Source organism: Prosopis cineraria, unplaced genomic scaffold (assembly GCF_029017545.1).
Source record: "Prosopis cineraria cultivar Desert tree isolate PC_DT_omini unplaced genomic scaffold, ASM2901754v1 PC763, whole genome shotgun sequence".
Lineage (NCBI taxonomy): Eukaryota > Viridiplantae > Streptophyta > Magnoliopsida > Fabales > Fabaceae > Prosopis > Prosopis cineraria.
In genome coordinates, this window is record NW_026556088.1 from 28,935 (window position 1) to 42,358 (window position 13,424).

The 13,424-nt window shown below is 35.9% G+C and overlaps 2 protein-coding genes across 2 annotated transcripts; one reads left to right on the plus strand and one right to left on the minus strand.

Moving 5' to 3' along the window:
- The first annotated feature begins 489 nt into the window (after window positions 1-489).
- Window positions 490-1,558, plus strand: LOC129298289 (ethylene-responsive transcription factor ERF098-like). Its single transcript, XM_054936688.1, has one exon. It carries the CDS (start codon window positions 495-497, stop codon window positions 945-947), a length of 453 nt encoding a protein of 150 aa, XP_054792663.1. The 5' UTR covers window positions 490-494; the 3' UTR covers window positions 948-1,558.
- A 2,676-nt stretch (window positions 1,559-4,234) lies between these two features.
- On the minus strand, window positions 4,235-4,798 carry LOC129298290 (ethylene-responsive transcription factor ERF095-like). The gene has a single exon (XM_054936689.1). It carries the CDS (start codon window positions 4,696-4,698, stop codon window positions 4,282-4,284), a length of 417 nt encoding a protein of 138 aa, XP_054792664.1. The 5' UTR covers window positions 4,699-4,798; the 3' UTR covers window positions 4,235-4,281.
- Between the last annotated feature and the right edge of the window lie 8,626 nt (window positions 4,799-13,424).

The window sequence follows — 13,424 nt, forward strand, 5'->3', positions numbered from 1 at the left end:
AGATGAATTGGAGATGAGGCATAAACTAGGGTGGATTTCTTATCACGAGCATTGATTTATTTGCCGCTGATTTTTTGAACGCTGTAGTCCAAATCCCTCAGGCATGCACTCACATTAATTATATATATATATATATATATAGATTGAATGCATGCATGTGGGCAATGAAAAGCCGTGTGGAAGATATAAAATGAAGTAAAAGGGCAGGGGAAGGCAAAAGGAACGTGGCTTTGATAGTGGGATTGAAAAATCGTCCCTTTTTGAGGCAGTTATTAACCAAATCTTTGCATAGTATCGAAAGAGAAATGCAAGTTGTACATGAACATACAGAAGCGAGCGCAGTCATTCACGCAAGTGGATGGCCGTTGTATAGTAGAGGAAGGCAACATGGATCAGCCCAATTAATAATATTAAAAAACAATAAACCTCGTTGGTCGTACGTGGCCGTGTGTTTATATATAGGAATTGAAGAGAAGATGTATTGGACGAAGAGGATGGAAGGGAAGAGATACAGAGGGATAAGGAAGAGGCCGTGGGGGAAGTATGCGGCGGAGATCAGAGATCCTTCCAGGAACGGCATGCGCATTTGGCTCGGAACCTTCCACACCGCTGAGCAGGCCGCCAGGGCTTACGACGCCGCCGCTTTCAGATTCAGGGGTCACCGAGCCATCCTCAACTTCCCTAACCATTATACCCACCTTTTTCCTCCTCCTCCTCCTCCTCCTCATACTACCATGATCTCTTTCTCTTCTTCTTGTGCAGTTGCAGCTTCTTCATCTTCACATAATTCAGCCGCCGCCGACAGAGAGAGCTCACAGAGCCAAGAACAGCAACAGGATGATCCGGTTGAGTTGGAGTGCTTGGATGACAAGGTGTTGGACGATCTTCTTCTTCAACCACAGCTTCCTCATCATCCCCACTCTCCTTCCACTGCTCAGCCTCCTTAGCTATGAATTAAAACATGGGAAAATCAGTATAAAGTCCTTACAAGCATTCTAGCTACCATCAAGTTCCATTGTGAGGTCCTAGCCACTTGGCTGTGAATAATATTTGTTGTGAATCGATAAAAGTACCCTGATTAAAAAAAGAAGAAAAGAAGAAAAGAAAACGCACGAAGTACTCCCACAACCCCTTCCCTCTTCCTTTCTCCCTCCCTCCCTCCTTCTTATTCTTATTCTTAGTCATCCTCGAACCCTATCTTCATTGGTGCCAGAATCCCCACCATCGACCTTTACGGTCTTGACTCTCTTGACCATCGTCTTGCCGTGGTGGAGCAAGTCAAGTGGGTAGCCTTCACCATGGGCTTCTTCCAGGTATCCTAATAGAAATCCAAGATCATGAGCAAACTTACTCTTGAAGGCATTGCTCAGCCTTGTCATTTCTTTGTTTTCTTATAATAAAATCTCCTTCCATTCAAAAGAAAATGATACTGGGAGGGAAGAGCCACTGTTAAGAAAATAAAAATTAGTGATGGATATTTAGTCACAGATTTCCAATCTATCACTAATCATGGGGAGGGACTGTTTTCTTTATTAATGTGTTTGTGGTTGATTTTGTTTTCCTTTTTTCTCTGAGCAAACTTATGTAAATAGCCTGTACTGGACAAAGCAAATATAATTTTTAATTTCAAGAATAAGAATATGAGCAACACAGATTGTTAAGAGTCAATAGAGTTCCAATCGCATACTAATGTGATGTCTTAGTTAGAGAGGAAGTGATTGTGCGAGTGTTTATAGGGGTGAACCTTTAGTCGGTTTGATTGATTCAATTTCAATTTTGCTAAAATTGATCAGCCAAATTATATAAAAAATTTGAATAGAATCAAATCGAAATACATGAACCAATCAAATTAAAACTGAAATGAATTATAATGATTCGATTTTATCGGTCTATTCAGTTCATGAATTTTGATTTGGGTTTATAAAGTCTAATTATTCATATATTCTTCTATCTAATTTTTTTCCCTTGATGTTGAAGGCCTAGCAAAAAAATAACAATCTTATATCATAATTTATGAGAAGATTAATAAGACTCAGTACTATTACATTAAAAATAAAATTATAAAAATAAAAAAATTAGAATATCACATTAAATGAAAAAAAACTTTTATTGCAAGTGATAGAAAGATATTTTTTACTCACCTAGATGAGAATTTAATCACATTTTTAAAAATATGAAAAGAAAAATATGTATAATGTGGTAGGTTCGGTTGATTTGATTCAAGAATTTTTAGATGAAATCAAACCTATTAATCAAAATTTTCCTTAAAAGAAAATCAAATCAAATTAAAAAACCAAACCAAATTAAATAGATAAAATTCAATTTGATTCAATTCTATTTTCAATTGTGATTTGATTTTGCTCACTCTTGAGTGTTGAGTGTCCCCCCAAATAAGGGTATTTTTGTCAATTTATAACAAATATTAGTCACAACCAAATCCATTAGAATCTCACAATTATTTATGTATTCAGTGGGACTTTTTGGTGATTATAATGCTTATAAAGGACTTTATAGTTATTTGCCCTTAAAATGCATTCTCTTCTTTAAGAGAAATACTTAATTAAATTGGGTGCACCACATTATTTATAATCTGTTCAATAAAAAGATGACAGTAACTATAAATTAATTCTAATATTAATAATAGTTGAAAGAAAAAAGACAAGAAATTAAATGTGTATTTTGTTATAAAAAATAAAATTAATTTAAAAAAATATCACACAAAATTTTATTTATATTTTTTAAAATATTTTAATTAAATAGACTATAAATAATATGGTGTACCTGATTTATTTATATATTTTTTTTCCTTCAAACCTTCTTTTTCATTTTGCAATTCCCTGATTAAATTTTTTTGCACTGACAGCATTTAAGTGCACTGACAACACTTCTTTTACTTTCTTAAATCTATCCAATAACGTATCTTTCCCTTGCAAATAATATTTTCTTCTTTTATTATTTTTTTAAAATACAAGGCCGCCGGAAAGAAATTGTCCAAAGGAGAGAACGAAAATAGGCTAGGTCAGATTAATCTATTAAAATGAGATCTATATTACACCTAGGACTATGGAAAGAACACTTATAAAAAAAATTTATGAATTACTTATTAGTAAAATTCTCATATTGGCATTATCATTTGAAGTTATATTCCAATGAGGTGTGTCAAAACCTACATTTCAGCTTGGCTAATATTTTCGATTTGACGAAATTTTTTGAAACAAATAACGATTAAGTGGGATTGGAATAAACAAAAGTCACACATTTTTTTCATACTAAATTATGTAATTTTTTCTTCAATTTCGTGAAAATTATACAAAAATATTTTTTGTTTCTGAAACATATTTTAAATCAATTTTAACATTTTTCATTAAATTTAATAAATATACTTAACCAAGAATATTGTAATTAAAAACTGAAGTCGAACTAAATTATGACACAAAAATGGAGTCTGATTGGTCCCGGGTTGAAAAGCAACTAATGTAGCTTGCGTTGCCTGTTATCCTCGACTCCAAATGTTACTCGACAACTTAAGAGATCTTCTCTTTAAAAAAAAAAAAAAAAACATAATCTTAAAAGATCTTTTTGGGCTAGATTCATAGATACTAGGTTTCGCTGACCCAAGATATTCTTCGAAGAAAAATTTGTTTGGCCCAAAAGTAAGAAAAAGTTTGGGCCTGAACTTCATTGTTGAACAGAACTTCATCCATTTCTAACAATAATTTAAATTGTATAAATTTTTTCATTAGATTAAATTATATTATTTTTCGTTGACTTCATTTAATTTTATTTAAATAAAATAATTTTATATTTACTTTATAATCATCTCTTAAATATTTTCCCATAACAATCTCTTACATATTTTCTTTCCCCAAGAAAATAGGAGTTAACAAATAAAAATGAAAAAAGAACTCTAAATACAATTATTTGGTACCGGTAGAAAAAGGGATAATTTATAGACTATTTCAGAACGAAAGATCAAAACGTAGAAAATAAATTAGCTTAAACTGTACAAATACCTACATCCATACATATACATACACAAATATAAAGTCTTGTATCAATCGCTACTTAGACTTACTCAAAAGAAGTGGACTGCGAGGTCCATAAAAGTGAGAAACGAAAACGAAATAACTGTCTGTAGGACAGAGAAAAGAAAGGAAAGAAAAGAGACGAAAACGAATTAACAGACAGATTCAACCCCCAAAAAAAAAAAAAATATATATATATATATATATATATGGAGAGACCATTGAATTCCTAGCTTAGAGGCCAACAGGGTAGGCTTTACTCTTCTTTCTTGGCGGCATGATCGAGAAGGTCCTCTAACAATTTATCATCCAAACACTCGAACTCAAACACTTGTCTCCCACCCTGACCCTGGGCTTCCACCATTGAAGACGACGATGAACAGCGATGCTGGTGGCTACTACTACTAGCACCAGCACTTCCCCCATTGCTCAAACCATATTCTTCCGGGAAGTTCAGAATCGCCGATTGCCCTCTCATCCCAAAAGCTGCACGATCATAGGCTCTCGCCGCTTCTTCTGCTGTGCTGAAAGTGCCCAGCCATATTCGAGCTCCGTGCCTGTTCGAATCTCGAATCTCTGCTGCGAACTTCCCCCATGGTCGCCTCCGTACTCCTCTGTACTTGGTCTCTCTCGGTCCATCTTCCTTCTCCTTTTTCTTTGGCGACTGTTCCATTCTTTTGGTGTGATAGTGCTTATCGATACTGGCTTGAACTTGCCATTTATATTGTGCGGCCACTTCATAATTGGCAGCGAAAACTTTACCTTGCAGATTCAATGGATGGGTAATTATCAGCGTCCAGGAGGAACCATGATGGAGATTGCTCCCCGAGTTCAACGAATGTGGATCCCAATTCCTAATCTCAAAGTGGCGATGGCTAAGTGGCACATTCAAGGTCACCTCAACCATTTCGTTGGAATTGTGTCCTTAAATAATGTTTTGTTTTGCAGGTGAGGTCAGGATAATTAACTATACACACATTATTTCTTGTGTCATCCACTTGGGTAAAATTATTAATCCGAGGGGGTCCCGAGGTGGCGACATTAGTTTGTTAATTAATGAAGTGCTTTTAACAATTCCGAGGTACAAAGATCGGGTTGCAACCATAAAAAATAGTGATTGCAATTCAGCACGTGAGCAATATTCTATGGCGAAACATTGAACTTCAGTTGCAGCGACCCTAACGCAACGCTTCAACAAATTGTTTTTTTTCCTGTGATGGCTGGCCGATCGTAAAGCTTGCCATTGTTTTAAAATAATAATTTCGGAGAATAGAATTAGAGGTAGAAGACAAAAGCAAGGATTTGAGTTGAGGAAATCTCGAATAATATTGATTTTCAAACAAGGGATGAAGGATGAGGGGTCCACCTTCTGGGCTTGTGAACAGAAATGATCAGATGAATCCATTCTCGGCTGTATTAATCACCGATTTGCAGAAGTCAAGTCTGGAAATTTTGAAACTAGAAAGCGAGATCATGAGCAGTTATACATATATATATATATATATATATTTGCGTGAACTCTGTTGGGGCTCCAACCCTGTCTCTGTTTACACCACAAGAAACGATCTGGAGGTTGGGATTGGGAGTAGGGTGGACAGTGGCTGTCTATCTGTCTGGCTTAAATACAGATCTCCATAACAATTCCCACTGTTACTGCTTTGAATCTGGGTGTTCTGTAACAGTAAACTTCTCCCACTACATTTAACACCCAGTATCACTCAAGAACATGTTAAAAGAGACAATTTTCAGTGATGTTTTTACATATGTCGTTCTTTATGATATCAACTTTCCGACAAAAAGACCCCGCCTCCAATCGTTTTACTTTTGTAAAGGATTCACGAACAACGGTTTTTCTTTTTTCGGTTATATTAGGATTAATTGGACCTCGATCTCTTCTCAACATCATATATCTTTTCCTAATATGATACATGGTCGAATTGAGGCAATTCAAGCTCAATTTGGCCTTGTAAGTCGAGTCAACACCAAAAGCACAAAAACGAGTGGGAACCCACCAACAAGTCTTAAGGCCAATCCTTTACTGAAACTACACGCGACGTTTCTTTTGATAAGGTCCCTGACATAAATTTGGTGGTCCATAAACAAATGCTGCCAAATCAATGAACGACCTTGTCATCACCTATCCGTGAGGCCATCAGGGAACTTTCTCATCATTTAAGCCGAAATCGCCAAAGACGAAACAAAGCTCTGTTACAGCAGAGTGCAGAAAACATTCCCAAACGGGACCGCATTCGGTGCTTATGAGCACCGTTATGGGGTAACCTGAGCTCTTCATTATTTTTTAAATGACATCTACCGTTGACTTAAAATTATTTTTAAAATATTTTTATGTTAAATTTATCAAAATAAAAATTATGGAAAATTATAATGTTAAATCAACTGTTTAAAGTGTATCTAAATAATTAATTAATTAAAATTATAAAATTTTAATATTAAATTAGACCTTATAAATTATATATGTACTATTCAGAATATATTTAAATAGTCAATTTATAAAAAGTATTAAAAAAATAATATTAAAGACTTCTATATTTTTTTCCATATTTTTTATTTTAATAAATATAAAATAAAAATAAAAAAATTAAATTTGAACTATTTAAATTTTATCAAGAGTGATGAGTGTGAACTATTTATCCTCTAATAATATAAAAAACAATCCATATTTAATACTATAATTTTTATATATTTTATTTTGTAAATACGATATTAAAATATTTAAAAAAATTAATTCAACAGCAAGGTTTGTTTGAAGAGAAATAAATGATTCATATCTCTCCACAGGGATGATGAGCGCGCGCAATGCGTTTCCATCCCCAAACTCCCCATGTTCTTGACGGTTGCCACTCCCAACTAAAAAGCAAATCTAATCATGCCTACCTAATTGAGTAGAGTGGGCCAACTTGTAGCGCCACAACTTGTTTAGGTTTTAGAATTGTTAGAATTGGCACGCGTATGTGCACCTCAAAATAGGGCTGAAGCCCTTTAAGATTGAGAGTCGGCTTATTTAGGTGGAAGGATCGGCCCATTTGTATCCTGTTATTTATTTATTTATTTTAAAAGGGTTAAAAAACAAAAAATATTTATAAATTTTTTATTCAAAAACACCCAGCATCTTTAAATAAAAAAGGCACAAAAATATTTATAATATTGATTTAATGAGTATAAAAATGATTAAACCGTTAAATGTTTTTAACATTTGTTAATTTCAACATTAAGAGTGGGTCTCCTTGCCAGGTGGAATGCAAAATATGAGGTATCTCTTGTTCATCCAAACACGATCTGCCCAACCGTTCACCACCATTCCCCTCTCGTTCTCTCCATAAATATCATTGGAATTTGGAACCGACTCATCCAAGCTTGTTCCTCTGTCGTCGTATGGTCTCTCACCTCCCACTAGAACCTCACGTTGCAAGTTACTCCATGATCAACGCTCCCCCACCGCATCAGCCAACCGTCCCAAGCCCATCCATGTGGCTGCACAGTTGCTCCCGTAGGTTGCATTGGCAGATGGTAATGAAATTGCTCGATCGTATAGACTTAGAGTAAGCCTCAGCAAAGCGATCCCTCTTGTATTGCTCGTTCCATGCTCTCTTCGCCTCTTCTGGATCCACACTCACCACCGCTCGCTTCACTGAGTTAGTGACGGAGTATATAGGGACGGAGGGAGAATCCTTATACATGCTCTTCAATCCCTCAAATCACTAGTGGCGCTACATTGAAGCCCAGGAAGCAAATTTATCCCTTGGGCTCGAAGAAAATCATAAAAAAGATTCATGTCCCTTTGGCTTAACTCTAGATATTGGGTTCAATTTTTTTTAATTATTTTTAAATTATTAATTTTTAAAAATGTATCAAGCATCCACCATGTCCTGACACTGCCACTGCCCTCAATCATTTCTCTCGACGGCAACGCTCTCGCCCTCCACTTAGCGGCACCCCTAGATTAGAAGTAGTTTAGGCAAGACTATTGGCTTAGCAACTACCAACCACAAAGGCAAGCGCAAATGCAGATTGGTTTCTCAATCTGGAGCCATTTCAAGGCCTATTGTAAGACTAATCAATGCTATAAAACAGAGTTATCAAATGTTGAAGCTTCATGCAAAGAAGAGCAAACAGGATGCAAACAGATGAAAGGAGGACAAGGAAAACAGGGTAGAAAGCCTGCCAATGGAAGGGACGCCCTTGAATCTTAGGGAAGCAAGAGACACACGGCATGAGAAGCCGAACCAGCAGTTCTATGCTCTAAGATTCGTTGTGCCCAATATATCCAAGATGGACAAGGCTTCTTTTTGGGTTTTGGCTTGCCGGAATCAAGGTGCTCCCCGCCATGAATTCAATGGTTTGAGATTCAAGGGAGAGAGGGATTTGGCATGGGATACGTGGCAATGACGGTCAAGAATATAATGGGACGTTGAGCTCTTTAACGATTTTCGAGACAGTTGCACTAATTAAATTAACATTATAGCTATTTTTGCACCATCTTTTACTTAAGAGATATTAGGGGCTTAGAGGAAAAGTTCATAAATATTTTTTTTATCTTTTAACCCTATTTTAAATATTGTTTAATATTTAATATTATTGATATTTTTAACATTGTTCATGATGCTTCAAATATTTAATTGTTATTGTCCATTTTTTAGAATTAAACTTAGCATAATGGTTTGGTTGTTCAATTTTGAATGATGGTTTATTTATTTGAACTTTAAAGAATTGTTTGATTTCAAATTTAGATAATTATTTAATTATGTTATGTATGTTAATATTTTTAAATTATATTTCTGACAGAGTATTTTTATATTTATATAACTTATGATTTTTATGATTTCAATTAGAAATTTATGATTTTTATTATTTTATTACTTAAAGAACTCTTTTGTATACTTATGACATTGATGTTGGTGCTAATTAATTTTTAACTATTACTGTCTGATTGAAATTTAGAGAGAGAAATGGTTTAGTTTATTTCGCTTTAGACAATAATTTGTAACTTTAGTCTGCTAATTTTAGGATTTGAATAAAAGATAATTATTATAAAGCTACACCAAAGGAATGAAAATACAGTAATAAACTCCCACGCACGCTGGTGGCTGGTTATTTGAAACATAGACAAGCGAAACAAAGCTGTAAACAAAACTTCACAAACTGCTAGATTGTCATTATTTATTTGACTCATGGTGTCAAGCTAGCCCTGAAATGATTAAAGTTGCTTCCGTGGTCAGCATCGTTTTCAAAGAATTTCATGTAGAAATCCTTAGGTGTGAAGGGTCGGTAGCGGGCAGGATGGAGTTGATCCATAGCACCTTTTGCTGGTTCTATCACACTTCCCTCCACAGCCGTCACAAAAAACGCAGCTGATGATCGAAATCTGCTCGCATTTGTCACCACTCTGTGTTTCACACTCTTTAACCTGTCATTACTGATCACCTGCACTCCAACGCAGCCATTAATCATAACTTATCCTAGTCCTTATCTATATAAAACTAATGTTAATTAGCAAAGCATGAACCAAACTCAGAGTGAAGACAGAGTGAAGACAGTTTTGAGTGAAAGTGGACCTGCAGGAGGCAGCCCACGTTGACCACGAAAGCATGCGGAACAGCTCAACGCCAATCCATTGACCATCTTTGAAGATTTGAAGTCCTGAAACTTATCTTGAAGGAGAAAAGTAATGAGATTGGCATCATCATGCTGGCAAGTTCCCAGAGTCAAGCTTGGTTCAGGGCTGGTGTGATACTGACAGAGCTGTCAGCACCATACATCCGCTTAGTTCATTCTCAAAATGCCCACGTTCCAGGCCAGTCCTTCACTGATCAATCCCAGAATCCTTGAAGCCAATTTCTTAATTCCTACTGAACATGCCCCGACAATCTCTCTGTCAACAACATCAAACCCAAAAATTAGATAAAATTTGTGAGTGCAGTGCACTTTTATTGAAGAGGGTGCATCATTTACGTACTGGTATCTGGCTGGGCTTATGGCCAAAATTGCTGCCACTTGTCTGGGGGATGACACTGGTGCTGCAAGAAGTCTCGCCACATATGGACCTTCTCATTGCATAATTCTCACAGCTCGTGAAAATAAATACACTTGTTGCTAAAATCTTCAGTATAAGTGTTGCTTGGCCTCATCTGGCATCTGGAAGAACTCCCTCACCACACTTAATGTTTCATCCATTAGATTCTCTGAAACCCCATGATATTATACCACCTGCTTTGTAACATGATATCTATCATTGCCAACCTTAGACTTTTGACAGAGATTGAGAAAAAGAACTAATGAAAAGGAACATGAACCTGGAAGAATCCAAACTCTTGAGCAGCCTTGAGAATTTTCTGAATTACAAGTGCTGGATCACCTTTCTCTGCTTCAGTGAGATCAATCACCGGGATGCCTTCACCTTTAGGAACATGGATGTTCCTGGTTTTTTTCTGGAGGATATATGTAATCCTCAGGCACAGGCCGCACATTGTACCAGTTTGAAACAAGTTTCTCCATCGCTGATCAACAAGGTGCAAAACAAAATAAACTCAAGAATGTTTTCAGTTGAGAATGAACTAGTGTGAACAATTGATTCGTATTTAAATAGAGCTCATTATCAACCCATGATCTTAGTGGTCCATCGGATTCCTATATATATTTTCAAGTTGCATCACATCACAACGTACAAAGTTTACCATTAATCTAACATGTTCTTGGATATATTAATTAGTATCAACCGTGTTGTCTAATGATGAATGCAATAGTTAACAACCAAGACAGTTACAATTTGCCTATCACCATAAATACATTTCCCATAACATCACACGAAACTTAAAATAAAAAGAGTGCTTTCCTGCAAGACAAGAACAAACATAAGAAATGAAGTAAGAGACAAGATCAGGTGTTCAATGTACTTTTAATTTATTTAGTTTTCAAGAATAATTGATTTGGTGAAGTACGACCCAACTAGTTTTTTTCTTAAAACAGTAATTAAATATTAAGAACTTCGATTTAAGTCATCCTTTCTTATACTTGAGTTTTACAGAAAGTGTACTCAGTGCAATTGTTGGTTTTCAGCCCCAAAAACATATGAAAATAAAAAAAACCAATTAGTGGTTTACTCCTTTCCCGTTTTTAGACTTGGGTCAATGCTCCTTTCCCTTTCTTTGCCATTTCAAAACAATCCTTACGACCAACTAAGGTTTTGTTCGCGGAAATAATTAACCTCTTCACAATGTAATTTAAGTATTCACAATTTTCTCTTGTCATTTTTTTTTACTTTTTTAAATTAAAAGATATTTTTATCATTCCATCAAAAATTTAATGACAATATAGCCCTTTAGGATTTATAAGACATTATTACATTTCGTTAAATCAAATTTTTATTTTCGTATTTTGGAAAATTTATTTATCCTTCTCCCAATAAGAAATTATGAGATGTTATTAATTGATGCATTTTAGTCCAACAAGAAATACACCAGCTGTCATATAAAATTAGCATGATGAAGTTATTTTATAAGATATTACTCGATTCAGTCCCATGATTGATGGAGATATTAACACCAAAATGCAAAGAGAACATCAAATCATGGCTTTACCTTGCTCCCGCACCTCTCTCATTAATCCAACGTCTTACATGATTGCAGAGAAATCATTGGAATACATCCTCACAAAACCACCCTTTTTAACTCACCATTTATTTATTTCTAATCAAGTATGAATTTTCAACTTTGATAAAATTTTCATGCTGAAGTGTGGACACTTGTAGATTCCATTCGCCGTTTCTTTTGATTCACACAGGTTGGTTTTGTTGGTCCCGTTTGCGCCATCGTACTCGTTAAATTTGAACCGGTTTGGTTTTGATGGTTTTTTGTTTTTGTTTTTTTTTTGGCCCCAATTTGGTATTCCCTTAACAAGTACACTTGACAATGAAATTTTCTTCTAATTTCGATCCTTCATGCGGGCATATATATTATTACCGAAGGGGAAAATAATTAAACACTAGGAAGTTACAAGTAAATCATCATAAAATGCAGCCAGAACACAAGGACACACCGACATAAATATTCTGATCCTTTGAAGTCATGCCTTGAAATTTCTAGCGTGCCTTGGGCGTCACCGTTACTTGCATAGAATTTAGAGAGAAAGTGTTTTGTCTTGAAGGGCTTGTAAATTGGAGGATGGAGTTCATCAACCAGTTCTTTTGCGGGCTTATAATACTCTCATCCAAAGCTCCTATGAAAAATACAACTGAAGTTCGAGCTTCCCTTGAATTCGTCGCCGCTCTGTGCTCTGCACTTTTCAGCTTTTTGTTACTGATCACCTGCACCCTCATTCCAACATTATCATTTGCTATCAAATGAACAGTGAAACGAGTTGTTTAATTTCTACGCTAAATGAAAAGTTATGGACTATGCAATCAAAGAGTGTGTACTACAAAATACATGCAACTGAGAGCCTATATTGACCACCAATTGCATGTGGATTAGGATGGACACCAAGCCAAGTATCATCCTTCAACACTTGAAATCCATAGACGTCATCTTGGAGTAAAAAGAGTTATGATCTGAGGATCAGCATGCTTGGATAATCCTAGAGTCAAATCTGGCTGGGGACATGGCAGATAATGATTAGCGGGGATAGTGTCATAAATTGGCTATATTCACCCTCAAGATATTCACCATCCAGTCCAAGTCCTTCACTGATAAGCTTCAAGATCCTAGAAGCACACTTCTTTACTTCCACTGAACACGCCCCAATACGCTCTCTGATACAAATCAGACTAAAGCCAATAAGTAAAGGAAACAAATAAAAAAGCAGACACTATAAGCATTTAGAGTTTTAGAGTGTAGCATCCATTATATTACTGGTATCTCGCTGGGATTTGAGGCCATATATGCTGCCACTCTCCAAAGGATGACATGGGTGCTTGAGACAGTCCCTCCCTAGATGAACCTTCTCTGTAGCATAAGTTATAGAGCTCGTAATGAGCCTGCAATCCTTCATGCTAAAACCCTCTGAGCACAAGCGCTGCTTGGTCTCAGCTGGCATCTGTAAGAACTCTTCATCACACTCATTGTTTCATTCATTAGATTCTCTGGAATCCCATGATTGATCACCTATACTTTCAATCCTGACGCGTTATTACTACAATTAATCAAGCTTTTTAATAAAAATCTTATTCTTTCACCAAACCGGGAAAAAAAAACACAGAAGTTATGGCATGAACCTGGAAGAATCCAAACCCTTGAGCTACCTTGAGAATTTTCTGCATAGTATGCGTTGGATCACCTTTCTCTGCTTCATTGAGGTCAATCACTGGGAAGCTTTCAGTTATAGGAACATGGACACTCCCTGGTCTTGTTTCTGGGAAACACGTAATCCTCTGGCATACACATGGTC